General features: G+C 50.9%; 14 protein-coding genes across 14 annotated transcripts, besides 2 other annotated features; 6 read left to right on the top strand and 8 right to left on the bottom strand.

Annotated features, from left to right (window-relative positions):
• Window positions 1-506: 506 nt before the first annotated feature.
• N7515_005481 (putative zinc metallopeptidase) lies at window positions 507-1,814 on the top strand (the record flags this gene model as incomplete). Its single annotated transcript, XM_056666225.1, has 1 exon — window positions 507-1,814. The coding sequence occupies one exon, from the start codon at window positions 507-509 to the stop codon at window positions 1,812-1,814; it is 1,308 nt and encodes a 435-aa protein (XP_056519821.1).
• Window positions 1,815-1,992: 178 nt separating this feature from the next.
• N7515_005480 (NAD(P)-dependent alcohol dehydrogenase) lies at window positions 1,993-3,018 on the top strand (the record flags this gene model as incomplete). Its single annotated transcript, XM_056666224.1, has 1 exon — window positions 1,993-3,018. One exon carries the CDS (start codon window positions 1,993-1,995, stop codon window positions 3,016-3,018), a length of 1,026 nt encoding a protein of 341 aa, XP_056519820.1.
• Window positions 3,019-3,318: 300 nt separating this feature from the next.
• Window positions 3,319-5,028, top strand: N7515_005479 (uncharacterized protein; the record flags this gene model as incomplete). The annotated part of the gene is made up of 1 exon (XM_056666223.1): window positions 3,319-5,028. One exon carries the CDS (start codon window positions 3,319-3,321, stop codon window positions 5,026-5,028), a length of 1,710 nt encoding a protein of 569 aa, XP_056519819.1.
• A 613-nt stretch (window positions 5,029-5,641) lies between these two features.
• N7515_005478 (uncharacterized protein) lies at window positions 5,642-6,877 on the bottom strand (the record flags this gene model as incomplete). Its single annotated transcript, XM_056666222.1, has 3 exons — window positions 5,642-5,686; window positions 5,739-6,266; window positions 6,320-6,877. The coding sequence occupies 3 exons, from the start codon at window positions 6,875-6,877 to the stop codon at window positions 5,642-5,644; spliced, it is 1,131 nt and encodes a 376-aa protein (XP_056519818.1).
• A 2,979-nt stretch (window positions 6,878-9,856) lies between these two features.
• Window positions 9,857-10,195: a sequence feature (Protein overlapping with rRNA (N7515_005477, KAJ5129438.1) was converted to a misc_feature.).
• Window positions 10,196-10,260: 65 nt separating this feature from the next.
• Window positions 10,261-10,281: a sequence feature (Protein overlapping with rRNA (N7515_005477, KAJ5129438.1) was converted to a misc_feature.).
• Window positions 10,282-11,365: 1,084 nt separating this feature from the next.
• Window positions 11,366-11,947, bottom strand: N7515_005476 (uncharacterized protein; the record flags this gene model as incomplete). The annotated part of the gene is made up of 1 exon (XM_056666220.1): window positions 11,366-11,947. The coding sequence occupies one exon, from the start codon at window positions 11,945-11,947 to the stop codon at window positions 11,366-11,368; it is 582 nt and encodes a 193-aa protein (XP_056519816.1).
• Window positions 11,948-13,022: 1,075 nt separating this feature from the next.
• Window positions 13,023-13,518, bottom strand: N7515_005475 (uncharacterized protein; the record flags this gene model as incomplete). The annotated part of the gene is made up of 2 exons (XM_056666219.1): window positions 13,023-13,239; window positions 13,286-13,518. 2 exons carry the CDS (start codon window positions 13,516-13,518, stop codon window positions 13,023-13,025), a joined length of 450 nt encoding a protein of 149 aa, XP_056519815.1.
• A 543-nt stretch (window positions 13,519-14,061) lies between these two features.
• N7515_005474 (uncharacterized protein) lies at window positions 14,062-14,394 on the bottom strand (the record flags this gene model as incomplete). The annotated part of the gene is made up of 1 exon (XM_056666218.1): window positions 14,062-14,394. One exon carries the CDS (start codon window positions 14,392-14,394, stop codon window positions 14,062-14,064), a length of 333 nt encoding a protein of 110 aa, XP_056519814.1.
• Window positions 14,395-14,917: 523 nt separating this feature from the next.
• Window positions 14,918-15,571, top strand: N7515_005473 (uncharacterized protein; the record flags this gene model as incomplete). Its single annotated transcript, XM_056666217.1, has 1 exon — window positions 14,918-15,571. One exon carries the CDS (start codon window positions 14,918-14,920, stop codon window positions 15,569-15,571), a length of 654 nt encoding a protein of 217 aa, XP_056519813.1.
• Window positions 15,572-16,332: 761 nt separating this feature from the next.
• N7515_005472 (uncharacterized protein) lies at window positions 16,333-16,644 on the bottom strand (the record flags this gene model as incomplete). Its single annotated transcript, XM_056666216.1, has 1 exon — window positions 16,333-16,644. The coding sequence occupies one exon, from the start codon at window positions 16,642-16,644 to the stop codon at window positions 16,333-16,335; it is 312 nt and encodes a 103-aa protein (XP_056519812.1).
• Window positions 16,645-16,718: 74 nt separating this feature from the next.
• N7515_005471 (DUF726 domain protein) lies at window positions 16,719-18,878 on the bottom strand (the record flags this gene model as incomplete). Its single annotated transcript, XM_056666215.1, has 1 exon — window positions 16,719-18,878. One exon carries the CDS (start codon window positions 18,876-18,878, stop codon window positions 16,719-16,721), a length of 2,160 nt encoding a protein of 719 aa, XP_056519811.1.
• A 240-nt stretch (window positions 18,879-19,118) lies between these two features.
• Window positions 19,119-19,691, bottom strand: N7515_005470 (Aspartyl/glutamyl-tRNA(Asn/Gln) amidotransferase C subunit; the record flags this gene model as incomplete). The annotated part of the gene is made up of 1 exon (XM_056666214.1): window positions 19,119-19,691. One exon carries the CDS (start codon window positions 19,689-19,691, stop codon window positions 19,119-19,121), a length of 573 nt encoding a protein of 190 aa, XP_056519810.1.
• A 310-nt stretch (window positions 19,692-20,001) lies between these two features.
• On the top strand, window positions 20,002-21,183 carry sec17 (alpha-soluble NSF attachment protein SEC17; the record flags this gene model as incomplete). The annotated part of the gene is made up of 5 exons (XM_056666213.1): window positions 20,002-20,034; window positions 20,117-20,240; window positions 20,320-20,626; window positions 20,698-20,872; window positions 20,944-21,183. The coding sequence occupies 5 exons, from the start codon at window positions 20,002-20,004 to the stop codon at window positions 21,181-21,183; spliced, it is 879 nt and encodes a 292-aa protein (XP_056519809.1).
• A 542-nt stretch (window positions 21,184-21,725) lies between these two features.
• Window positions 21,726-24,202, bottom strand: N7515_005468 (small subunit rRNA maturation protein TSR1; the record flags this gene model as incomplete). Its single annotated transcript, XM_056666212.1, has 2 exons — window positions 21,726-24,031; window positions 24,094-24,202. 2 exons carry the CDS (start codon window positions 24,200-24,202, stop codon window positions 21,726-21,728), a joined length of 2,415 nt encoding a protein of 804 aa, XP_056519808.1.
• A 310-nt stretch (window positions 24,203-24,512) lies between these two features.
• N7515_005467 (WDR46/Utp7 family protein) lies at window positions 24,513-26,175 on the top strand (the record flags this gene model as incomplete). Its single annotated transcript, XM_056666211.1, has 2 exons — window positions 24,513-25,142; window positions 25,210-26,175. The coding sequence occupies 2 exons, from the start codon at window positions 24,513-24,515 to the stop codon at window positions 26,173-26,175; spliced, it is 1,596 nt and encodes a 531-aa protein (XP_056519807.1).
• Between the last annotated feature and the right edge of the window lie 90 nt (window positions 26,176-26,265).

The raw sequence follows: 26,265 nt of genomic DNA, 5'->3' as shown, positions 1-26,265 counted from the left end.
AGGACTGACTCAATAGTTTGTCTAGAATGGGAAGACTGCTCAAGCATACAGTAGGATTGTTTGGGTAACTCCAGGACATATTGAAGCAAGTGCTGAGACACTTTTCAGTTCAAGCGGAGATATCTCGAGAAATTCCACTCGTTTCCCTACCTCGCAGGCTCGCAGCATAACAGCTCAGACGATCAACGCCCGGTCCAACGGTTGCTGAACACTTACACGCAGTGCTCCTGGGAAAAGAAAGATTTGCCCAAGGTGGCCGAGCGATGCGGGGTAGCAAGTGGAATTGCGGGGGGCCTAGATGATTCGCCGGTCTGCCGACGGACTAGTCACTAGACTGTCTCATCGGCTACCTCCTCGAAATCAACTCTATATGGACACTTGATTTCCGCCAGAAGAATAGTCTTGGTCTTTCTTTTTCTCCGTGATTTGAGTCAAGCTGATCATCATACTATTCATTGACCCATCACCGTGCCGCCTATATGCGAGTTATACCAGGATCCCGACCAATGACCCGAAACGATATCCTGGCCGAGATCATAAATCTCCACAGACCAGACCTAAAACCTTTCGAAGAGATCTATCGACATCTACACACCGAACCTGAATTGTCAGGACAGGAGGAGCAAACCGCCAAAATAGCATCAGATCATCTGAAAGCCCTAGGGTTCGAGGTCCACACAAACATCGGCGGCCATGGCGTAGCAGGCGTCCTCCGCAACGGCACCGGCCGAACAATCCTCCTCCGGGCGGATATGGACGCATTGCCCGTAAAAGAACAAACAGGCCTTCCCTACGCAAGCACTCGGTATGCCAAAGCTAAAGACGGAACCCGCAAGCCTGTAATGCACGCTTGCGGACACGACTCGCATGTCACCGCCCTAATGGCAGTCGCGACACTCCTACTGCGCTCGACACAGCACTGGCGTGGAACCCTGATCTGCATCTTCCAGCCGGCGGAGGAAGACCTAGGCGGCGCCCAGGCAATGCTTGATGATGGACTATATGACCTTATCCCGAAACCAGACCTTGTACTCGCGCAACATGTGACGCGGATGCGCGCCGGTACTCTCAGTCTGCGTGCAGGCCCGCTTCTTACAGCGGCGGACGCGTTCGATGTCCGCGTATTTGGACGTGGAGGACACGGGTCGGCACCGCATACGACGATTGATCCCATCGTCATTGGTGCGGCGATCGTTACGAAGCTGCAGACTATTGTCTCGCGGGAGGTCGCGCCGGGAAAGCTGGCGGTCGTTACTTGTGGTAGTATTCATTCTGGCAGCTCGCCGAATATCATTCCCGCTTATTTGGATATGCAGCTGAATGTGCGGACTTATGATGAGGATGTGCGGAAGCGAGTGTGGGCCTCGATCCATCGTATCATCCAGGCAGAGTGTCAGGCTGCTGGTGCTGTGCAGAAGCCTGAGATCAAACTTATTTACTCGACGCCATCCACCATCAATGATGGGATGACTATCGATGCTCTGCGTGATACGTTTCAGCCGTACTTTGGGGGCAGGCTGGTTGATATGGAGCCCCCGACTGCTAGTGAGGACTTTTCTTTGTTGGCTACAGCCGTGGGTGCACCATATGTTATGTGGATGTTTGGTGGGACTGACCCCCAGACTTGGGATGATGCTGTTGCTAAGGGCACTGTTGATGAGCTGCCCAGTAACCATTCGCCTTTCTATGCGCCGGTCATCCAGCCAACTTTGCGTACAGCCGTGGATGCTTTAGCACTTGGCGCTTTGACGTTTTTGAGCCGTGAGATAGTATCTAGAAATCTAGAGGAATGGTCGATTATCGATTATCCTTGACTGGGATGTCAACAAAACGACGGCGTTACCACTTGCCAGTTGGCACGGCCGCGCGGGTGAGGTCATCAAAGATCGCCTGAGCCCGCGCCTGATCGCCTCCAAAAAGTGGCAACACAAACAATCTCCCTGATTCTCTCAACAGCATCAAAGCATCAAAACAAACATAACAATCATCAAAATGTCCTCTAGTCAAAACATTCCATCAAAAATGGAAGCCTGGCTCTACTCCAGCACAACCAATGGCCTAGAAAAGAACCTCAACTTCCACGCGTCGGCACGCGCACCACCCGCCGTCCACGGCAACAACGTCCTAGTCCAAGTGCTCTCCGCCTCCCTCAACCCCGCCGACTTCAAAGTCCCTGAAATGGGACTCGTCGCGCGAAAGTTGGTAATTGGCACACCAGCCTCACCAGGAATGGACTTCTGCGGACGGGTCGTGGCAGCCGGCGCCAACGCGACCGAGTTTTCCCCAGGCCAGCTCGTCTACGGCTGTCTCAGCAGACCCGCCCAATACGGCTCGCTGGGTGAGTACCTCGTTACATCGTCGAGTCTGCTTGCGCCCGTGCCGGAGGGCGTGGAGGTAGACCACGCCGCTGCCATTGGCATCGCGGGCCAAACGGCGTACCAGTCACTGGCTGGGTATGTTAATGCCGGCGACAAGGTTTTTATTAATGGTGGTTCTGGGGGATGCGGTATTTTTGCGATCCAGATTGCGAAGGCAATGGGGTGCCATGTTGCGACTACTTGTTCGACGAAGAACGTGGAGTTTTGCCGTTCGCTCGGCGCTGACGAGGTTATTGACTACTCGGTTGAAGAGGACTTAGTAGCTACGCTACGCGGTCGCGGAGTCGTCTATGATCATATCGTTGATCATATTGGGTATCCTGCACCACTATATTGCGAGTCGCATCACTTTTTGGCGCCTGGGAAGGCTTTTGTGCAGGTTGGTGCGTCGGCCATGACGACATTTGCTGGTAGGCTGGTTTGGCCTAGCCTCTTGGGCGGTGGTAAGAGGAAGTATGTCATCTTCTTCTTCAAGAATACCCGTGAGGATCTGATGAAGGTTGGAGAATGGGTGCAAAAGGGCGCTGTGAAGATCCAGCTGGACACCACCTACGAGTTCGAAGATGCTGTTCATGCATTTGAGAAGCTTCGTTCCGGTCGTGCCAGGGGAAAGATTATTGTGCATGTGGCTAAGCCATGAGCTGGCACAAATTGTGGCAAATGCAATTTCCATTGCCCACTTGGCTCATCGTGATTCAGTTAGAGTTTGTCCCGACTCTGGCATCTCCGCGCTTAATCGGGAAACGGACTACACTTCAGTACCCCAACAACATGAGATTGCTACGTAAATTTGACAATCTACCTGAAAGTAGGTTCAGAATGAATCTAATTAGGGCCCCCGATCCTGAACCTTTTCGTCAACCTCAACATCGCTACTATCATACTACTATACCATCGCTTTAGAACCATTTCTTTGCTATAATTGTCCATATTTATACCTATGGAACCCTCTATGACGCCTCGTCTGCAAGCTATTCTGGGACCTGTTACTGAACCTGTTACGGAGCTTCCTCTTGACTCTCCTTTGATACGTCTTATGGAGCCTTCTCCGGACATTCTTATGGACACTTCCCCAGACACTCCTGTGGATCCTCTTTCTCCGGACTTTCTTGCAGAGGATCTTATTGATATTTCGATTGAGCCATCTATGGAGCCTCTCATTGATCTGTCGATGGAGCTTTCTATGGAACCTCCCATGGCTCCCCTCATAGGACCTCTGATGGACCTTGATATCGAACCTCCCATGGCTCCTCTCATCGGTCCCCTGATCGACCTTGATATAAGCAGCTCTTCCGGCAGCATCTCGGGGGTTTCCCTTGAATCTCCACTGATATCTCCTATGAATTCTCGTCTCGGTTCTCCCATGGAAACTGATACGGACTATGATATGACATCCGAATCTTCCTGCGGATCTCCTTTCTTATATCTACCGGACTCATTGGGCCTGTTTTTCCATCTTCCCCCAGAAGTCCGCCTAATAATATGGGAATACCTCTTCTCAACCATTCACACAAAACTTTTCAACAACGGGAAGCCAAACGCCAACCCTCTTTCAATTCTCAGTGCCAGTCGTTACCTATATACCGAGGTCTCTTCTCACCTCTATAATAACTGCACCGAAAACATACTCATGAAACCCGCATACGACGCGGATGAATGGATGCGCATCGAACTCGAAGCCACCAACATGCACGTGGACATAATTCTCAAGGACAAAGCAGCCGCCGACAGACATTTCCAAACCTTCCCACACCACAGAGCCAATGTCATAGTTCATCTCAAACCCCCGAACAAAGACGACCCAGGCCAACTAGTCCTTCTGTGGAGGAAATCCCTCGAAATGGTCAATATAATCATGGAAACCATCGCCCCACATCCATTCAGACTGACTTCATACGGATGGGATGCATCCGAGCCTCCATCCCACTGGCAATACACACAAGAAGACTTCTTCAACCTGGGCGGTCTCCAAGAAACCCCCCAATCCCCATTCGGTTACTTCCCAGACCACGACATAATCATCCTCCCCTTCATCCGTGCGCAACTATGGTTCGAAAACCCTAGTACAGACATGGCCGCACTCACAGACGAACAATTCACCAATCACTGCAATCAAATCAGAGGCCTGTTCTTCCCAGCCGGTCTGGAGCGCAGAACGGAAGGACTCTTCACTTTCACGAAAGAAACAGGCGCAGCTGCAATCGAAAGAAGAATTCTCGAAACAAACATACTTTTAGAAAATAGCCTGGACGAGCTCCCCGGTCACACAGCTTCCTTACTCCGCCTCGACCGCTTCAAACACTGGTTCGAGGACGGACAGAGCTGGGAATCGAAATATCAGGTTGAATACACTGCGCAGTTGGCGACGAACCCGTGGCTCGCTATGCATGCACTGGCAAATTCGAATATGAGATGCTTTACCCTCATTCTGACCCACCATTGGATGCATTGTTTGACCTACCGCGGTGCGGGAAAGAGATTCGGCGTATTTACGAAATGGAGCTCGTGTATATGGTCAGATAAATTCCAACTTGGTCTTCCGCCACTTAGCTATCTCTTCAATCTGGTTACATACCGATGGACTGCGGAAGAGCAGGATTGGATCTTTCATAATTATGCGGAATGGATTGCTGGATTACCTAGGTACTGAACAGCATGGGTATGCTCAAAACGGGGGTTACATTGCACGTCGGCTTAATCGGTGGAATGAGCAGGACTTTGATTGCGCGAGTTAAGGGAACGTCTGGTTGAAGTTTTCATTGTGCGTGAAGTTTTATGAAGTTGATTTTTTCTACTTTTATATTGAGAATTCAGTCGTGTAAGCAATACTGTGGATACTGGAGTTTTTGTCAAGTTATTGATTTGTATTCGTGTATCTAGTTTGCGGGGAAGAATTGACAACATTTGGCTTCTGCATGAGTGAATCACCAAGTTCCACATATAGGGTACACGCCAGGACAGGACGTATGTAGTTGAGCGAGCATGGTTGGGTGGATATAGCCGAGTGCATGTGGCTCAGTGGAAATGGTTGCCATATCAAGCCTTCCGATTGTCCTGAAGCCCAAAGGCCCTCCACGGTAAGACTAGATATAATTGAGTGGCTTTGCTGGTCGAGTGGACGCAATTGAGTATTGACTATATCCAGCAGGAAATCAGAAGGAATGGAAGAGAGAAGAAATGTTACTTAGGCGATGTGTGGACTTGACTACCGAACCCTTCTGCCACCTTGAAAAACCACCCTGGTATTCCATCTTGATACAACCTCATCGCGGAAGCCAGATACTGCCGTTGAGCATCCTCAAGGGCGACTGACAGAGTATATCCCTCAGTTAAGCCACGCTCCTGTTCCTTTTGACGCACAATAGCGATGTAAGTTGCCCTGTCGGCAAACTTCTGCCTAATTTCTGGGTCCTTCGGACGACCCGCTTCGTCATATTTCCATGGAACATCCATGGCAGGTGGGATCACCGAGAGAGACAGGGGGAATTCACAGAATGTTTCGTATGGCGCCGCAAATGCTGTTTCCCAATCGATGACACCAAGCAAGCGGTAGTTATCGTCAAACACGATATTGTTATGACCAAAATCACCGTGACATAAGGGAAACGGTCCTGTATTGTTGACTGACAGGCACTCCGCGTTATCGTTCACCCATTCTCTAAACAAAGACAGAGAAGGCAATACCTCGTCGAAGTATTGGCCTGCGGCGTCTCGAAGTCGACTTTCAGAGAGACCAAATTTCGCTTTAGAAGACCAGGCTCTGAAAAAGTCCGCCGCAGTGTCGAACGGGCCACCAAGGTTTGGTAGCGGTCCTTGTCGGTAGGTCCCATCCTTGTTTATCCCGACGACTTTCCCAATTTTCGGCAATCGGATGTTAAACAGATCAATCTAGGCGAAGAAAAATTAGAATAGAGTGTCTAAGCGTGACAGTGGTTACGTACCTGAATTTCAGCCATACTGGCGTAGACGTCCAACTTGTGTTTAGTGGGAATAACCATGCTCAAGTCCATGCCAACATTTCCTTTGAGGCAGTCCATGAGCATAAACTGTGCCCCAACGCTGCGGCTTGGGTTGGCCTCGAATAGGTGGACATGTGGAACAGGAATTTCGCTCTCTCTCTGGATCAGGCTGATAGTTTCGTACTCACTCTCCATTACTTTGCATGCGTTCGCTGCTTCGTCGTCATTCCTTGTCAAAGGTGGCATCCTGAGCCTTGCCACCCATCGCGTGTCGTCCGCAAATTCGATGACTCGAACTAAATGATTGTATCCCAGACCAACGTCGGGTAGTAATTGGCAGTTCAGCCCATTCCTCTTTGCGGAGGCACATTGGATGAGTGAAGTCCAGTTGATTGATTCAAGGAATCTTTGGGCGCGTGATTTTAAAGGCCCATCCCCTAGGGAAGAGAAGTAGGACCACCGGTACCCAGCGAAATGCTCTTTTTCATGTGGTGAATCGTCACGCAATAATAGTGAGTTTGCCTGTTCCCGGGAAGCCATTCAGGACGACTATCCTGCCGGTGGTGGGTGGTACGTTGAGGCTGGACAAAGTCGGGATGGCATCCACGTTGTTACCGACGACTAAGTAGTCACCGTTGCTGTGGCATTGCCATGCCCGGTGGTCTTCTTGGACGCCTTAGAGGCAGAATTTGAAAGCACTTATTTTCGGGTGGTGAAGCGGAACAAAGGTGGCACCGCCGAGTTTGGAAGGAATAGGGGGTTCACCAAGGCGTTTATCAGTGATTACTGCAGCCAATTATCACGTGCAATCAACCCCTTAGGGACCTACTACTAACGTAATTCACAAGCGAGTCGTGAATCCAAGCGAGTCGGCAACAGCCCAAAGATTTGCTGCGACTTAGATCTCTGGCCGCTCATGAGTCATGGGGCAACCTACAAAGTTTGGGTGTGGTTAAGCCCAGGGGCATTTACTACTATGGTATGTCTATAACTAGTTATAATTAATTGTAAGAAAAATTCTAGTACATACGACCATAGGGTGTGGAAAACAGGGCTTCCCGTCCGCTCAGCCGTACTTAAGCCACACGCCGGTGAGTTAGTAGTTGGGTGGGTGACCACCAGCGAATCCTCACTGTTGTATGTTTTGTTTTTGAACCATTTGGTTTACCGTTAAAGCTGGGCTATCATTAGACAGCATTAGACAGTTGGCTCAACTCTCAAGAACCTCCTGGCCTCCGCTCGCCAAATTCTTAGCAAGCAGAGATTGAGAGTCCAGGCAGACAGCAGGCCAGTTTTCAACTTCTGAGTTGTCTCAGGTGGTCCTAAGTAGCAGTGCACTCAGCGTCGGCTATCCGTTCGAGACAGAAGGAATTGCCTGCAACAGTATAGGTATCACTGATTAATGCTACTGCCACTGCGTAAGAGGTAGAAACCCTGAGCTTCTGTGTACGTAGGATCGATTATCAAACAGCTAAACTTGGCGAGGAGGATCGTTGTATCTGTGTCCTTTTGGTTTGTCTACTTGATATGAGTTGTGACCATTGGCGCGGATATGCGCATAAAGATGATGTGTACAATTCCCAAAAGAGCTCATTCACAATATGTATGATCTGTCTTGGCGTCTATCAACAAGGGAAAGAACTCTTGACAGCGGTGCCTGGACACATCCTCAAGCACTCAACCAGCAGTTGGTTCCTTTCCGTCCTTTTCCGTCAATCCGGGCTTCTCTTCTCCTAGCAAAATGAAGCAAATAGAAACAGTATGATGCGATTGCCCTCCGGTCTTTGTTGATTTCCTGAATCGAACGTGAACGTGTCACTGGGGGATTTTCTTTTGGGATTTTTCGTTTTATGAGAGAAACGAGCTCAATTGGCCTCCGGGAAGACCAGCCATTCCTGCCAGTCTACCTCCGCAGGGGCTGTTGTGCGGGACTGAACCTCTGTGGGATAATGCGGCAGGTACAAGGGCCCCGCTTCCTGGTAAGTTTGGTAAGCGGGTCCATCCAGCTCTGAAGTCATCGGATCAGCTGTATTTCTGACTTCTATAAGTAGCCTCCCTGTCTCTTTCACTTCCGCAACTATCTCATCAGACGTGTTTGCTGGACCTCGTGAGCATCCTCTACTTCAGAAGAAGACGTGCGGGTATGACCACTAGAGCGAACGTGGGAGGAGGAAGCCGATGATTTTCTCTGAGCCTGCTGCATCCGGCGTCGACGCAGAGAGTGCAACAGTAGGAGGTGGTTGAACTTGGGGCAAAGGCTTGCTAAGACGACGGGCTTTCTGCCGCTCGGCAGCCAGCCACTCACTGAAATGCTGGGGAGGAGTCGGGTATGGTGGGGTCGGAACATTTTCACCATTGACGATGAGCTTACACTTGGGAAGAGCACGATCAAGAGCCTCGTCCGACAGGAATCGATTGCCAAGTGTGTCGGTGGCCAAGGCGATATGCCAATATGGTGGCTGAACAGTCCAGACAAGGTTGCCACTGGTGTAGAACACCTCTGGATTCTCTGCCATGCGCTTTCTGTGGCCGGATTCCACGATTCCTCGTATCTGCTGTGCGGATGGCGAAACCCCGTTGGAGTCCACAGGGAGGTGTGCACACTGTTCAACTTGATCATCAGTGAGCGACGTTGACCATATGAAACTCGGTAGAGAGACTTACACACCTCCCTGTGGACTCGAACCGGGTTTCACCATCCGCGCAGCAGATACGAGGAATCGTGGAATCCGGCCACAGAAAGCGCATGGCAGAGAATCCAGAGGTGTTCTACACCAGTGGCAACCTTGTCTGGACTGTTCAGCCACCATATTGGCATATCGCCTTGGCCACCGACACACTTGGCAATCGATTCCTGTCGGACGAGGCTCTTGATCGTGCTCTTCCCAAGTGTAAGCTCATCCTGAATGCTGAAAATGTTCCGACTCCACCATACCCGACTGTCGGACGAGTGCTTCTTGAGGCTGAATACGTCAAGGCACAGCTGTTGCTCAAGAGTTCACCCTATCCCTTCAGTGTGTAGACAGAGTACGGACTATCTTCGATGTTGTGTCAGGATTGAACTAACAATATATGATATCAAAAACGACAATCGAAGAAATGGAAGCTGAATGCTTTCCGCAGGAGATGGGAATCATCCATGTCATATGCATGAAGGGTGACCCTGATCTGATATTGAGCCTAGCTGCCTACAGCTGAAATCTTGGAAATACAGTAACCTGACAGTGACTGAAGATGCCCGGTACTGGTGGGTAGGATGAGAGGTCTCATAGTCCATGGCAACAACCAGTCACTTATTGGCAACATTATAGCTACATATCCACCCTGATTGACGCGCAACCTTTGGAACATGGAATTGGTAGAGCAACCTACCTTGACTGGCGACTAGCGTTACGCTGCCACGCCACCCACGCGTACATAGAGTCTCCGGGCTCCCACAGTAGGTAGTAGCTCAATATGTATTGATGATGGTCCGATGGATTCCTGAAGTGGTTCCACTATGCAAGTGCAAACTGGAGGTTAGACATGTTGATAGTCACATGATCCATACGCTGCTCCTTCACGTGACATTAACTGGTTTCCAATCCCACCGATACTACCTGTACTTCGAAGCGGATAGTGCGTACACTTCAGCTGATCCAATTCCTTGTTAGATATGATTCTGCCCACCACTATATTTAGTACATACGACCATAGGGTGTGGAGAACAGGGCTTCCCGTCCGCTCAGCCGTACTTAAGCCACACGCCGGTGAGTTAGTAGTTGGGTGGGTGACCACCAGCGAATCCTCACTGTTGTATGTTGTTTTTTGGCTTCTAGCTTTTGCCTGCTTTTTGCAATTGTATCCTGTGATTCCTGTCTACCCCGTAGCTCCGTATGAAAGGGAAGAGGTCTGATAAATTCATTATCGTTCGACGTTCATACATATCGCTCAGGCACCAACATAAGCTGGTGAGTATGATGCGAGGTGCTACCTGTGTGCTCTTATTTGCTTGAGTAGGTAGCTGGCCTTATTTATTCTGTATTTAACTGATCGAGACCATCTTCTGTACTTGGTTGATGCTACATTTTTCTAGTCAATCAAGCAATATTCGTCGTTATGAGAAGGGCCAGACCTACCTACCAAAGTCTGTATAGTATATAACCATGGAAGTTTTTATAGAGGACAATAATATTGGCATTGATATTCTTGCAGATCAGCCAAAGTAACACTCAGTTTCCTGGCCATGCAAGCCCGCTAGCCAAATATTTCTAGATTGGCCAGTTGGCGTGGCGTGTTTGTATTCGTCCCAGAACGTGTCAGGTTGAAGTGAGGTGCAAATGACTATTATTATTGGTCTTACTACTGATTAGGTTATCCAATCTTCCATGACTAGTTGAATAATTTTTGTAGGCCTTTGGCGCAAAATATGACTTGACGCGAGTGCCGGGTTCCAGACTGGTGCAGCGAGCTTCCCGCCAACTGGTAAACCTCCCGCCAACTGGCAGGCCTCCAGCCAACTGGCAAGGCTATATCCCTACGAATTACTCCAATAACCCCAATGCGACACGCGCCACGTCTGATCTGGTGTCTGCCTTTCCCCGCGCAATATTCATTGTAAATTCTACCATAGGTCTATTCCAGGCAGGAAGTCGGGGGGTCTGAAATACAGTGTCACTATTATTCTTAAAATAGGAATGGTCGCAAGATCTCGAGGTTCGATGCCAGTCGAGGAGGTCGGCCATCCATCGGAAGACGTTCACAAAGTCTTCGATGGTGAAGCTGTCAAATAAATGGCGAAACAGAGCCTTGGGCTCGACGATGTGTCTGAGGTTGACCTCGCTGGTCTCGATCGCTCGGACTATGTACTCCTGCGAGGACAATGATGGTTAGCGGACGAGGCAATAGTATTCTTAGGTATATGGAAGGCTCTTACATGAAGATGGTCGAGCGTCCGAGACTTCCAGTTTCGCGACCCATTGCCAATATCTTGGCAGTCCAGAGTGTATTGGTGGTCGTTCTTATCAGCATTGGGCCGGAGTTTGCAGATCAACTCGTGGGATTTGTCTGTGGCGGTGTACCATCTAAAAAGGTGCCAGCTGACCAGCTCCCTAAGCCGCGCATGATGGGCGGCGGTTTCATCGGCGGCAACACTGGTGTTTGGGGCGGGAAGTCTCTTGCGATATTTCTTTTTCGGGGGAGCATCATCATCGGCGGCCGCACGAAAGGCGGCAGATCTGAGAGCGCATCGGCGCGACGCTTTCCCTGGGATTGGGGTCGAACGGGCTCCGATTGAGATTTGCGCACAGTGCTCTGCGAGGCGTCTATCGGGGGGTCAGAATCATACTGCGGCGATTCGACTTCAACATTTTGGTCATTCTCATCATCTGAAGTCATGGCCGGACCATCCCGACGCTCTGTTGATTCCTGTGGGCCTGGCGAGTGTGCCGGTGCTAGATCCGACAAACTCCCTGCGCGCTGGACCCTCGGACGGGTACTTGGCATAGGTGGCAGTGTGGACTCGCTGTGACCTCCTGTATCGCGGGTAGGCGCGGCGCGGCGTAGACGTTCACGTGCAGATGTTGGGGGCACCTGTTTCGCTGGCTGTTGGGGTTTGCGCCTGGGGGCCATCGCGTGAACAGCTTTGCGATGTGGATGTATCGAGAGATGATCCAGAGCTTGAACTGATTCGCGATGGGGATATATTGAGAAATGATCCAGAGGTTGAACCGCTTTGCGATGTGGATTGGATGTATTGAGAGACGTTGAACTGCTTCGCGATGTGGATGTATCGAGAGATGATCCAGAGGTTGAACTGCTTTGCGATGTGGATGTATTGAGAAATGATCCAGGCGTTGACGGAGGGAGTTGCTTCCGGATGTATCGACTTGCAAATGCAGCCCTGGAGGACTTAGGTTATGGATGATGACTAGGTGAGGTTCAAGTGCCCCGGGCTCGGCAGTGGGAATGTGATTTTAATGCGAGAGCAATTGCTATGAGCATTGAGAACGGATACCTTCTTTTAAGAGTTAAGAGTAGGCTAACTCTGATCCTGATGTTCTTGACATCCCTGATCAACCCCTTCGTGCTCTAATCCCACCTTCCAACCTCCATCAACGACGCGGCGATGTCAGAGTAGGAGTGTAGTTTTGGGTACGGGTCAATGAAGTGTCATGATAGTGGACGATACGAAAAATGGTTCTACTTAGTGACAAGCCTGGAAATCAATAGTTAGTTAGTTAGCTAGTTAACTAGTTAACTTAACTAGTTAGTTAGTTACTGGTAATTAACGTTAACTAATGGTAACTACTACGGGATGCTTACCAGTAATTACCACCACCTGTTGAGCTGGCGACTAAAACGCCTGTGTGGAAGTCCCAACCCGGCAAGGGTACGAAGGCTCAGAGAGGCCCTGTGATATGAAGATACCTGAGAACAAAGCGGCTAGGTTACTGGAGGGGTATCAAGTGAACTTTACGTGGGAATGTAAATTCGGGAGATCGTTAAGAACTGGATTGATCACGAAGCAGAATCTTGGAAGACACTGGACTATTACTTGCACCTTCAAAAGAGGGCAGTCACTCCATTAAGCAGCTCGAGATGAGAGATACTCACACCTCAACCAAAGGGAGGAGTTTACCTTCGAGGACCACCGAAGCGGTACCTGGAGGCTGATTGTTCTCCCTGTCACCAATAGAAATCTGTATCACCATTCCCAATTATCAAGGTTCCTACAACCGCCGGAGGGGCCGGACGCGGGTGGGTTGACCAAGCCGTAATAAGCCAGAACGCAATCCTCCCACTTTTCGTCAGTTGGAAACGAACTGCCAAACCCCGTAATCCATAGATCGGCGGATTCATCGTCCCATATAATCTTCGTGATATCCTCCCCTCCTGGAGCCCAGCCAAAGGACGTCATTTCCCTGATGCTTCGTTAGCATGATCCCAAGGACTTAACTCCGCACTTACTCATATGCAGCCCGGAACTTTCGGCGAACGAGATCACGTTTTGATCGCTCGAATGACCAGAAGACATCCGGAGTGAGGACCTGCCCGGGGACCTTTTCCCAAACAATATAGGTTATGTATCCTCCAGGTACAGGTCCCTGTTCCCCTTGCACGGATTGGCCATATCCAAGTAGTGAAGGTACACTTTTGCATCCACCTTGTCTGAACTTCCTCCGAGCTTCAACTTCACGCATTTCAAAATGAGGATTTGCCTCCATCGACTCTATTCTCATAAAGCTTCTCGTCAATCACCCATGTACTCGCGTCCAGCCCGGTTGCTGCGGAGCCAGGAAGGGCGATCTGAGTGCCTTTAAAAATCTGAGTGATATCAGTCATCTTGAAAGCCGCGAGGATAAAAAGGGAAGAGAGTTATGAGAGAACAGAAGAGGAAAAGAAGGGAAAGTTCTGAAAGAAGTGAAGGGAGATAGACTTTGTGGGCCAAATGATCATTTGGTGACAGTTAGTCTACACCGTGAGACGGTGATGCCTGAGGCAACCAAGCACTAAGGAGGGGCCTTGGCAGGGCGCGGACATTAGCCTGAGCATTACAGCCAATCAGCGGCCTGTTCCTTGAACATCATATGGTTGTCGCCTTGTCGGGACGCAGTAGTCAGTACTCACAGTCACTGGAAGTCACATGGTCCCGGAACGTCTATATATCCGCCGCTCATGACCTCCCTTTTTCTTTTTTCTTTCTCTTCTTAATTTATCCGTAGGTGGTTTCGAACTGCCTCAAATTAATCCGCACCCAGTGCGTCTCTCAGACTCTCATCATACTTTTGACAAGACAGTCCTTTGTATGTCAGGGACGCCAAATAACGCCGGAACATAATCCCCTCGCCGCCGGTTCCTTTGAAGACGTTGAAGGCGACATCAGCCGACAGCCAGACGCCATTCGCGCCGCCTGAAGGCTCACAACATGGTCCCCTCGCGGTTGGTGCTCCTGAAGATGCCGAAGGCGTCCATCTCCTCTGACCATCGGAGAGGCTGAGAGAGCCAAAGGCCATTCGACCCTTCTGATGGCTATCCGCATCCGGTCTCCCTGGATAGTGAGGGTCCGTCTCAGCCATCCACGCCGTCCAGCGTCCGCTGACTTCAAACAAGCTTATTGCCGCCGAAGTGCAGGCCGATTCACTTCTTTTATCCACGCTACCTGCCGATTTATCTTCTTCATACGCTCTACCAGATAACCATGTTGCTCGTGCCTGGAGCACGAACCTCATGAGAAAAAGGCTCATCTCAGAGACTTGCTTTCCTTCTTTCTCTTTCCTTCCTCACGTTCAGTTTTCTGAATAGCAGCACTCTTTTTCATCAAGAATTGGCTCGGAACACTCGATGTGTTAGCTGAAATTTGTGCTCCCCCATGTTGAGTCCTTCTTTTCCAGAAGCCGTCTCATAATGCTCTGGCCTTGGCTTCCTTCGGGTATTTTCCTCTATGAAGCTTCTCCGTGCCGCTGCAAATGGGGTCCTTGTTTCCTTCAACCAGAAGTAACGCACAAATCAATGGCTTCTCATTCTTCGGATCCCTCAAACCGCCATCAATCGCCTGGATAACGATCCGAACTGCCTTGATGGTATTAATTACCGTTTTCAATGGCAGAACAGCAGTGGACTTGTCAAAGTCATCCAACAAAACAGCATGAAACAATCACTCGGAAGCTTGTCTTTTCTGTGAATGATGCTCTTACTGGGATGGGTCTGGACTGGAACGATGCAGAATGGGTTGGAGGTGCTACATACAAGCCGACCACTGCTATAGGCAAGGTGCCTGACGATGCATTTCTCCCTCCTCCCCGGTGCACAACGCCAGTCAGTGAGATCGGATGGCCAACCCTGGTCATCGAAACAGGAGTCTCGGAAAGCATGCCTCGTCTCCGCGTCGACGCAGCAAAATGGTTTTCTGATTCCAAGGGCAAGGTCAGAATTACACTGGTGATCTCCATCAAGGATAGTAGTGTCGACGTGGAAAGATGGCAATTAGCTCCAATTGGAGCACCGACTCCTCTCACTCGTGATTACATCGCCTCGCTCTGTCGCCGACCCCCCAACAGGCCTCCGCTGTACTCCCAGGACCCCGCTGCCCAGCAACCATATTGTGCGCAACAAATCATCATCACCCGACAAGGCGCTACTGGAGATCTGGTCTTGCCATTTGATGCTCTCTACGATAGATCCCCCGAACAAGGAGAGCATGACGTGCTCATCACGTCTACAGACTTTATGAGGTTGACACAGAGACTCTGGTGAAATCTCGGTGTCTTGAACCAAGTTCGGCTCAGCTCAAAAGTTCCGAACACGACCTCAACATCGGTGCGACAAATCGAAAATTTGCCGTCAAGTATCTCACCGACCACACTCCTGACCATCTTCAGGCTTGCTTCGAGTATAGATAGGAAGTGAAATATTTATTTCCTATTATTTTGAATTTACCACAAGTCCTAGAAGTTAGAACGCAAGATCTATTACACCCAAGGCTTTGTGAGTATCATTGGAAGGATACGACGTGGCGATCTGAAGTTCCTGAACAGCTGAACTCTGTTGAATTCAGCCAGAAATTCCTGGATGAATCAGGCGGTGATGCCAAGCCTATGTTTTCCCAAGGCTCTAGCAACCGCCATTTGGTCAATTGCAGGACTATCGCAGGAGGGCCGCTCCTTGCCAAGACAAGCCACGTGATCGGACTTGGTCCTGTGTGCGGAACGGCACTAGTATGTTCCGGACAAGACAAATGGAAGAAAACCTCCATATCCAGATAGTTTCCTTAGACAGACAAATATATTTGGTTTAGTTGGTCACTTGCGAGCCACATCCTTACATATCGAATAGAGCAAGATTACATTTACTAAATTGTTGCTTGCCTCAATTTAACAAACTCATGATTTTCCTTCGATCAGTCCATTTCCTCAAAAAAGTCTTTGCAGAGGTAGGTAATTGTAGATGTCCTAGCTTATACATACCTCCAGATGAGTAGATAGCGCCTTCTTCGAGCCGAAGAATGTCCGATAGCACTATGTGACTCCCAGACCGTCAAGCACCTCTATGAGGCGTCGCTTGACGCCTGTGCCTTGGAGAGATAGCTCCAGCATACGTGCAAAGCGGCTTGCAGTGTTCCTTGATGGTTTCAGCAGCAAGATCGATGCCAGCATCACCAGATAGCCCTCCTCTTCCTTGCGTGCGTAGCCTGGACTCCCTCCACTTCTGGTATTGAATACTAGTTCGGGAATCAGTTTCGTGGGGGAGTGGCGCATGCTCAGAGAGCTCTTTTCCCACCATTGACATTCTACAACATAGGAAGGTGCAATCTTGACAGCAATAAGCATTGAGTACATGTACATACGCAGTAATGTTTGCCACATCTCGCGAGTGGGGTGTATTATAATTCCTTGAGCCTCAATTAGAGCGCAGAATGCTTCGAAGGATCCTCTTTCAAAGGCGCCGAGTAATCATCATGATGCAAATCGAGCATCTCAATCCGGTGACTCAAATTCTCCTGGGTCTGTGCTTCGACCTGCTTTTGCAACCGTGCATCCTCCTTAAAGCCATCTTGGCTGTTCAAGGTCTCGCGGGCATCTGAGGACCCCGGATCCTTAACTCCAGCCTCGCGCTCATTCTGCAACCGCTCCTCCTCCAGTCGCTGGTCCTCGGCAGCGAGAGCCGCTTCTTCACGGTCGATCTCACTGGCGTCAAAGTCTTGCAGTCCGACGAGGGTAAGGATTCTGCCAAGCAGGTACTGGTATCTTAGGTGGCCGCTGATCAATTCGCTCACGTTGAGATTTTCAACGCCTGGAACACCTTCGACTGGTTGCAATCCGGCCACACCGAGCTGAAGACTGCTTGTTCGGTAGAGGAAGGCAAGGACAGAGTCGTTCTCGGAATAAGCATTGACAACGCGTCCGCTGACGACACTGCGGATCTTCTGCCAGTGCTCCGTGTTTGAAGGGGTCGGCGAGCCCATCAGTACCACCGACTCAACGAGACCGTAAGCATTTCGCCTTTCGAGACTTTGGAGGCAGGAAAAGATCAGCCGAGATCCCAAGGAATACCCAATCAAGGTCACGGCTCGTTCTCCCTGGGCCTTGTTAATGAGGGCATCGGCAAGAACTTCGCCCGCTTTGTCGGCACGAGCTTTGGCCACGCTGAAAGGGTTATCAACGACGCCGGCAACATTCATGAGGCCCAGAGGAAGCATGACTGCGCTCATGAGCGAGTGGAAAACGGTGCGAGCCAAGACTTCACGGCCAGCAACCGACCATGCTGCGCTAGTCACGAGTGCTGAAATTGCATTTCCCAATTTCATCAAAGGCTCCATCTCCCAGCGCAAAGCGAAGACTTCGGAGTCAGCACCAACCACCCGCCATGGGACCACGAAGTTTGACTCCTCTTTGACCCAGCCGGTGACGCCGATGGTGACTCGTAGACGATGATCTTCTTCAGCAGAGTCCGTCTCCTTCTCGTTTCGACGACGTTCTCCGCGAATTGGAATGAATGCGAAATCGTCAACTTCACGGGCGTACTTGTCCATCATACGACCAGTCATACGCCCGCCATAAGCGCCAAACAAACCGCCGACAACAACGCTACTCCCGGCCAACGTGCCAAGCAGCCCGGCAGCAGCGGTGGCACCGAGACCCAGTCCGCCCATGACAGTTCCAAGACCCGCTGCTACCAGCGGAGCTGCAAGTCCACCGGTGATGCCGATCAAAGCAGCTCCAGCCACAGATGCAATGCCGACTTTCCATTTCCTCATATCATCCTTCTTCTTTGGTTTCTCTTTGTTGTCTTGGTCTGCGGAAAGTGCCAAAGCTGTCTGCAGTAGTCCGCGGGCAACCTTGATTTCGTCTTGGTTGAGGATTTCGATATCTATGTTCAGGCTGGACGCGACATTCAACATCAAAACTCTTGAATAAGCATTGTAGTGCTCTAGACTGAGCATCAAAAGGAGAAGGGAATGAAGAATAAGCAATCTTTTCGCTTTCGGAAGTTCAGCTAGTGGGGTTTCCACTGGGTGGTAGATCTCTTGCAATTTAGCCAATCTATCTTTATCTTCGTCCAATGGGAGATCCTCAGACTGGGCGGCATCCTGCGAGACTTCCTGGTGTTGCTTCTTATGTTGATCCTCTTCCTCTTTATTGACGACAGCGCCGACGCGCAGAAGTACAGAATCCCTCCAATCGTCGAAACTATTGAGCGTGGTGACTTTGGATTGCGGGCTCAACAATTTACTAGGAGAACCTTGACGCGGACTGTCGCTCTTGTCTGCAGTCGCATTCCCCTGTGGCCTTGGAGGCAACGGAGGCGTGTCTTCATCGCGATCCGCCTTCGACGAGGTATGTGGTGTGGGGCGAGAGGACTCCTCTTTCACGACTGTATCTTCGAAGAGCTCCACAATCTTGCCTCGCATTGACTCAGCAATCTGAGAAACCAGGACAGTTAAGTCGGCACGCTGCGACCGGTCCAGGATGGACGACAAATCCTGGCCGCGGTCACTTTCCGAAGCATTGGATTGCTTGGATTGAAACAATGTTGCCTGTTTTTCTTTGATGTTCTTGAACATTGGCGCTGAATAAAGTGAAACTTGGCAATTGTTGAAGCAAACAGGCAGAAGTTGATAAATGTTGTTGGAGAGGGGCGATGCCGTCATTGGCCCCGGGGGCCGGGACCGTTCGGAGACGCTAACTCAGAATATGCGCCTGAGGCAGAAACAGCTCAAGGGCACTACCACTTCACGTTTCTCCGTGTTGAGTAGGGAAGCAATCCTGGTGGCTCCTGGTGGCGCAACTGTGAGAAGCGTAGTTCAATTGCCAATCTCGACAACGAAGTATTTCCCCATTTTCTTGGTTGCGCACGCAAGTGCATTCCCATCCCAAGCTGTTCCATCCGGACAATCATTCCTTTCTCTTGGGACACGTTCGATCCTTTTCCGTCGTCCTGAGACTTTCTCCCTAGACAGAGCCTCCTTCAGCTGTTCGAGTCCGATCTTAGCCTCCTCCATAGCAGCGGGACTCTCGTCGCGAATTCTCGCTAACGGTTCGACGCCTGTAGTATCGACAAGTTGCATCTCTTTGACGAAATGAATTTGGGACTCAAGTGTATCCAGCATCAACTGCTCTTCCTCTTGGTCGATAGGCTGGGGAAGAGCCGAGATGCGCAGCAGATGGTGCAGTTGTTTCGGCGTGATTGACGGTGGTGGTTTCGAAGCTGGGTCCGGCAGAAGCGACTTGACAGACCAGTTTGGCGCGCCAAGTATGGACTCAATGCTTGCATTGTCGGATTTATCGGGGTAGGAGCGAGTGAACGTCGCGTTCAGGCGGAATGGACTTGGACGTAGCGACTTCGCGAGTCGAGCGCCAATGCGAGGAGAGATCATTGTGGACTGTTGGTACCGGGAACCTTGTCTGTATATAGTTCTAGAGATTGTGGTGTATCTATTGATTAACAGTCCACTCAATCTGAGATCTCTAGTGCAAAAATGGTTGAACGTTGAAAATAAGCAGGAATCAAGCAGTTCGACATCTGGCCCGGGGAAGCTCAGCCGAAAAATAGAAGACACCGCCTCCATGGGCCCGCCGATCGATGCTCTCATCGACAGCAACCCCGTGCAGCCACCTCCTCCCACTTCACATCAATAATCTACAGACTATTGCCTATTGCAGGAACAATAGACACATACACTCAATATGTCTCAAGATCCCCGTGTCCTACTCCAAAAGGTATGCGTCCTTCCCCGCCTTGTTTGTGTCGGCAATGACGATCGCCCGGATAGCTGACTAGACCCTTGTGATGATACTATAGGCCGACAAAGCGCTATCCGGGGCCTCCGGCGGCTTCAGCTGGTTTGGAGGACGAACAGAGAAATATGAGGGCGCCGCAGATCTCTACACCCAGGCTGCAAATGCATTCCGGGTACAGAAAATGAGTGAGCTACCCCGCCGCCTGCCCATCCTGTTGCCTCGATGTTCCTAGACGGATCGCTGATAGTCGACTTGAATGAATAGACAGAGAGGCTGGCCAGGCTTTCGAAAAAGCTGCAACTATCCAGACCCAGAACCTCAACGAGCCCGACGATGCTGCCAACACACTCCAGGAAGCCTTCAAGGTTTACCGCAAGTCCGACCCTGAGGATGCTGCCCGCGTTCTTGCCAGTGCCATTCAGCACTACGTACTAAAGGGAAACCTGCGCCGCGCGGCAACACAGCAGCAATACCTGGCTGAATTGTATGAGGTGGAGCTCGGAGATATGAAGAAGGCGCTGGATGCGTACGAGAAGGCTGCTGAGTGGTTCGAGAGCGACAATGCTGAAGCGTACGAATCCCTCAACTTCTGTTGCGATATGGTACATCTGAGCAACAACAGCTAACACATCTTATCTGTAGTCTTGCAAGCAAGCACTATCTCAAAGTTGCGGACCTGGCTGCTTTGGACAGTGACTACTACAAGGCCATCACCAATTTCGAGCGCATCGGCCGCGCCTCTATTAACAACAATCTGATGAGATGGTCTGTGAAGGACTATCTCCTCAAAGCAGGCATCTGCCACCTTGCCACGAAAGTAAGTTTCCTTCTCCCCTTCTCGTCTCATCTATAACAGGCAGGGTATTGATTGTATACTTTCACTCTTAGGATCTTGTCGAGACCAACCGTGCACTGGAATCATACCGTGAACTCGACCCTAGCTTCGGCTCTACAAGGGAGCACCAGCTTCTCACGGACCTCACCCAGGCTGTTGAAGCCGGTGACCAGGAGACGTTCGCTGACAAGCTGTTCCAGTATGATCAGCTCAGCAAGCTGGATAAGTGGAAGACCACCCTCCTCTTGCGGATCAAGAATAACATTGAGGAGGCGGAGGAGGACTTTTCTTAAATGGCGATCGATTTATTTTGGTGATTCCCCGCGCATGTTGTCTAGAGAATATTCACCCTTTAGTTTTTGGTTTCTTGATTCATTACTCATGTTGAAATGCTTCCGGTCTGGAAATGAACAGACCAACGCAATCCTGTCTCTGTTCTCACCAATCACACTGTTATAGCATGGATGTGTTCAACGTAGGTAAACACGGAGCTGCATCCAAGATCAGTTACACTCTGCTGAGCCTCAGTCGCTCGCCATGGCCGCCTCTAGGTACCACTCACACATAAGGGCAGGGCCATGGAACTGATACCTCGGTCCATTAGGTTGTAGGGGGTCAATTAGTCAAATTACCGATTGTCGTTGAGATTCTACAAAATCCGAAATTGATTGCGAAAGGTTCGTAATTCATCATTTTAAGATGCCTCAGGTCAGGTCTATATACTTTTGGGGTGTCTCACGCCTCCTTCAAAGCAGCAAAACTACCCTCATGTAATCAGTTCAGTCAAATGGTATCATATCATCCACCTCTCCATCACCACCTTACTTCCACCAGCTTACGCAGCAATCGACTCCAAAGCCTTAGCCTTGCGAGGGAAGACACGCTTATACAAACTGACGCCCACAGAGTCTTGCGGGTTAATCTTAGCGTCAAAGGTAGCCTTGAAGTAACCATGTGTACCCAAACTTTCCTTGAAGTAACCACTGCGACCACGACGGGTCCACAACTGGAGAGCCTTGAACCACTGGACATCCTCGGCATTGAAGAACATGTAGCGGATGGTAACGACTCTCTTGTGGATCTTGTAAGGGTGGCCAGTGAGGATGGCGCGCTTGGCAACCACACGCTTCTGGTCGGGGGCAACGACGGTACCGGTACCGATCAGCTCGAGTTGGTCCAGAGCGATTGATTCCTCCTTGGCATCTGTATCCATTTCCTCGTCGCCGTCTTCTGTCTCGGCTTGTTTGCTCTTGAAGACGAGTACGGGAACGGAACCCCAGGTCATAGGTCCAATCCAGGATGCGATGGCGCTGCGACCAGGGTGCAGGAATCGGTCGTATTTGTGGACGTTGTTCGGCGTGTTGTCGGCCGAGGAGAAAATGGGGTTCACAACCAGGCGGCGGGGACCGCACTGGACTACGAGCTGCTCCTTAGCCTTCAGAGGCTGCTCGTAGCTGGAGTTCAGAGTCATGTTGACGTTGACCACCGTGTGCTTGTGCTCGTGGCGGAGCAGAGAGAAGAGCGAAGTCGGCTTAGGGCCGTTGCGCAGGATGGAGGGAACTGCGCGGAGGTGAATATCCACACGAGTACCGGGGTTGACACCTCCGACGAGAGCCTCTCGCATGATGCGGTTCTTGGAACCCCTGAAATCGGCGAATTGCAGCAGGCGGCGCCAGTCTTCAGGCTCGTAGGGACGATCCTCGGATGTTTCCCAGTGGGAGAGCTTCATGTTCTTCAATCCACGGAATCGGGCCAGACGCTCTCTAGCAAGCGCGTTGGGGTGCAATTCAATCTCATCGGGGAACTCCAAGTCCTCTTCGGCTTCGGTCTTGCGGCTGGCACGGTAATCGGCCAATTCCTGGGCCTCGTCCTCGGGGGAGGGATCAAGGAACATCTCTGACTGCGGGTATTCTGAGGGACCGCCCTCAGTCATTGCGTCCTGGTTGTCGGGGAACACTCCATCCTCGGGTGCTCCGGTGGTGTCCATTTCCATGGGCTGATCCTCATCTTCCATGTCAGATCCAGAGTCGGAAACATCGTCGAGATACCAAGCTGATTGGTATGTGGAGGTGCCCTTAGGCAACTTCTTGGGTACGGGCGGAATGTGTGCATCGTCATCTGAGAAGTAGTGATAGTCGTCCAGCAGAACACCCTTCTTCTCTGTCTCAGCCATGGAAATCATGTCGTCATCCACCATCTCGATCTCCTCGGGGGCAACGATAGCCATGTCATCTTGGTCCGCAGAAGGAGTGTCCAAGATCTGTGTGTCATTTGAGTCAACGGCCATAGCATCATCCCGCTTGGCCTTGGTAGTCGTTAGCGGCGCCGCTGTAATTGAGTCAATCTGGAAATCGCCCCAGCCGGGGAGGTGAACAATGCGGTCTGCCTTCAAGCCCTTTCCACGAACGACACCGGTGATAACGACGCCATCAACCACTTCCAGGTTAGACTCGGGCCACTTAACATTCTCAACAAACATCCAGCTGCGGTCATCACGCCAGCGGATACCCTTGGGGGAAGCAGTGCAGATAGATCGGATAAGATTGGAAGATTCCTGTCTCGAGTCGAGAGACATAACCTTCTCGATAGAGGGGAAAAAGTGGTTGATGAACGACTTCAACGAAGAAGCCACCTGAGGGCGCTTCTTGGGAGGATCAATCCTGTCGAGACCTTGGACGACAGTCAACACATTCGAGATACCCTGGCCCTGGATCGACCGCAGCAGCATCTCGCCCTGCTCATCAACCTCAACCTCAGACGACAGCACCAATACGACAAAATCGGCCATACGGCACACATCCAAAGCGCTCAACATATCGTACTTAGCAGGAACGTACTGCACACTTTGGCGGAAACGATCAATGCGCACACGAGTAGGACCGTCGGGCGAGACATCAGTCAAAATATCAACACTCTCATTGATCGAAGAGATAGCAGCGGCGGTATCAATATCGGCGGACAACGGCACGATAGCGACATGACGAGGGGCGCCATTCTGGCCGGCAAAAATGCTGGTAGCTTGGGACCGTTCTTGGTGCTTCAATGCCTGTCTTTGGCGGGCAGTGTTGCGGCGATCGAGTTTCGTCTTGAGCTGTTGGTGGGGTGTTTTACGACCGCCCCGCTCATCACCTTCGATTTTGCCTAGAGGGGTATGAATGTTAAAATTGCGATTTTCAATATTTCAGACAATTCAAGAATCAGACCTTTGGCGAGATCTTTCAGCGCACCCTTAGAGGCATGCTTGCTCTTGTAAGGCTTGTGGGAAACCTTGGTAGTGGAGCGGTGGTGGTGCACCGTCTGGGCAGGCGCCATATTGGCGTTAGACCCTTTGAATCGGTAAGGAAGTGAGGCCAGATTGAAGTTAATCAAATCTTAACTGGCAAGTATCAAGCCAGAGCAATAAATCACTGGCAGATAGTCGAGAAAAACGAATGTGCCTCTTTCGAAAAAAAAAAGGTTAACGATAAGAAAACAAAATTCGCCAGTGGAGGATAAGCGAGCGGTGAGAGCAAATCTTGGCGGATTTTGGGCAAAACACTTTTTTTCTTTGGAGCTACGATTCTCATCCGCCTTCTAATCTTCCTGGTTTACCTCGCAAACGAGCTCGAGAAATTGCCAGATAATGGCCGACTCAGCCAACAAGGTGGCTGTCACCAACGATGATCGCGAAGCGAAGATGAGGCTCGCAGCAGCCGAGCAAATCTACGGACGAGGCAAAGGTGTCAATGCAAAGAGTGCGCGGGACAAGAAATTGCGCGCAAATCTCAAAAGGCAGGAGTTCAAGCACAAGGAGGCGGTCCTTCAAGCAAAGGATGCAGAGATTCTGCTTGAGCACTCGGAAGGATTCCTCGAGCCCGAAGGCGAACTCGAGCGGACATACAAAGTTCGTCAGGACGAGATTCGGGAGAGCGTCGGAATTGAGACAGCCAAGAAGGGATTCGAATTAAAGCTCCCAGATATGGGACCATATCGCATGGACTATACTCGGAACGGACGTGACCTGCTGCTGGCCGGACGGAAGGGACATGTTGCGACGATGGACTGGCGCGAGGGCAAGCTGGGCTGCGAGTTGCAGTTGAACGAGACTGTGCGGGATGCCCGCTGGCTACACAACAACCAGTTCTTTGCTGTTGCGCAGAAGAAGCACACATATATCTACGATCGCCAGGGAACTGAGATTCATTGCCTGAGCAAGCACCTAGAACCGCTTTTCCTCGAGTTCCTGCCCTATCATTTCCTTCTTGCAAGCGCTGTGAGTACCGTCGATTTCTGGATATCTATGAGAACCAACAGCTAATCATATCTCTTGTTCCAAATAGCAAATGAGCGGCCACCTCAAATACACAGATACTTCCACCGGCCAGACCGTCGCTGAACTGCCTACGCGATTGGGCAAACCGACCGCTCTCGCCCAGAACCCATGGAATGCCATCCTCCATGTGGGACACCAGAATGGCACTGTGACCCTCTGGTCACCCAACTCTCAAACCCACCTCGTAAAAGCACTCGTACACCAGGGACCTGTTCGGTCAATTGCAATGGATCGCCAGGGTCGTTACATGGTCACTACGGGCCAGGATCAAAAGATGAACGTGTGGGACATCCGCATGTACCGAGAGGTGCATTCATACTCATGCTACCAGCCCGGTGCATCCGTGGCGATCAGTGACCGCGGCCTGACCGCAGTCGGCTGGGGCACTCAAATGAGCGTGTGGCGCGGCCTATTCGACGCAGCCTCAGCCGACGTAGGCAAAGTGCAGAGCCCCTACATGGCCTGGGGCGGCGATGGCCAGCACATCGAGAACGTCCGCTGGTGCCCCTACGAAGATATCCTCGGTGTCGGACACGACCAAGGATTCGCTAGCATTATCGTCCCCGGCGCAGGCGAGCCCAACTTCGACTCGCTGGAGGCCAACCCTTACGAGAACGTCCGACAGCGCCAGGAGCACGAGGTCCACTCGCTGCTCACCAAGTTGCAGCCGGATATGATCTCTCTCGATCCCAACATCATTGGAAAGCTCGATACTGTCAACGACAAGAAGTACCAGGAGCAGCGCAACCCAGATCGCCAGCCCGAGGATCACATGGAGAAGCTCAAGAACCGTGGTCGTGGTCGCAACAGTGCTCTGCGCAAGTACCTTCGCAAGAAGGGTGGCAAGAACGTTATCGACGAGAAGCGTCTCAAGGCCGAGACGTTGCGGAAGGAACATGCTGCTCGTACGAAGGACAAGCTCAAGCAGGAGCGTATGGATCTGGGGCCTGCTCTTTCCCGGTTCGCCAAATGAGATCACTGAGCTTGTTTTCTTGCTTGTGTGATATCTTATGGAGCAGAGGAAGCCAATTCCCTCTGCCCTAAAGCACCCAGATACCCAGCC

This window comes from Penicillium bovifimosum (genome assembly GCF_028826915.1).
Source record: "Penicillium bovifimosum strain IBT 22155 chromosome Unknown utg000005l_segment0_segment0, whole genome shotgun sequence".
NCBI classification, from domain to species: domain Eukaryota; kingdom Fungi; phylum Ascomycota; class Eurotiomycetes; order Eurotiales; family Aspergillaceae; genus Penicillium; species Penicillium bovifimosum.
Note: the sequence above shows the minus strand (reverse complement) of the source record. Positions and strands in the feature narration are given on the sequence as shown.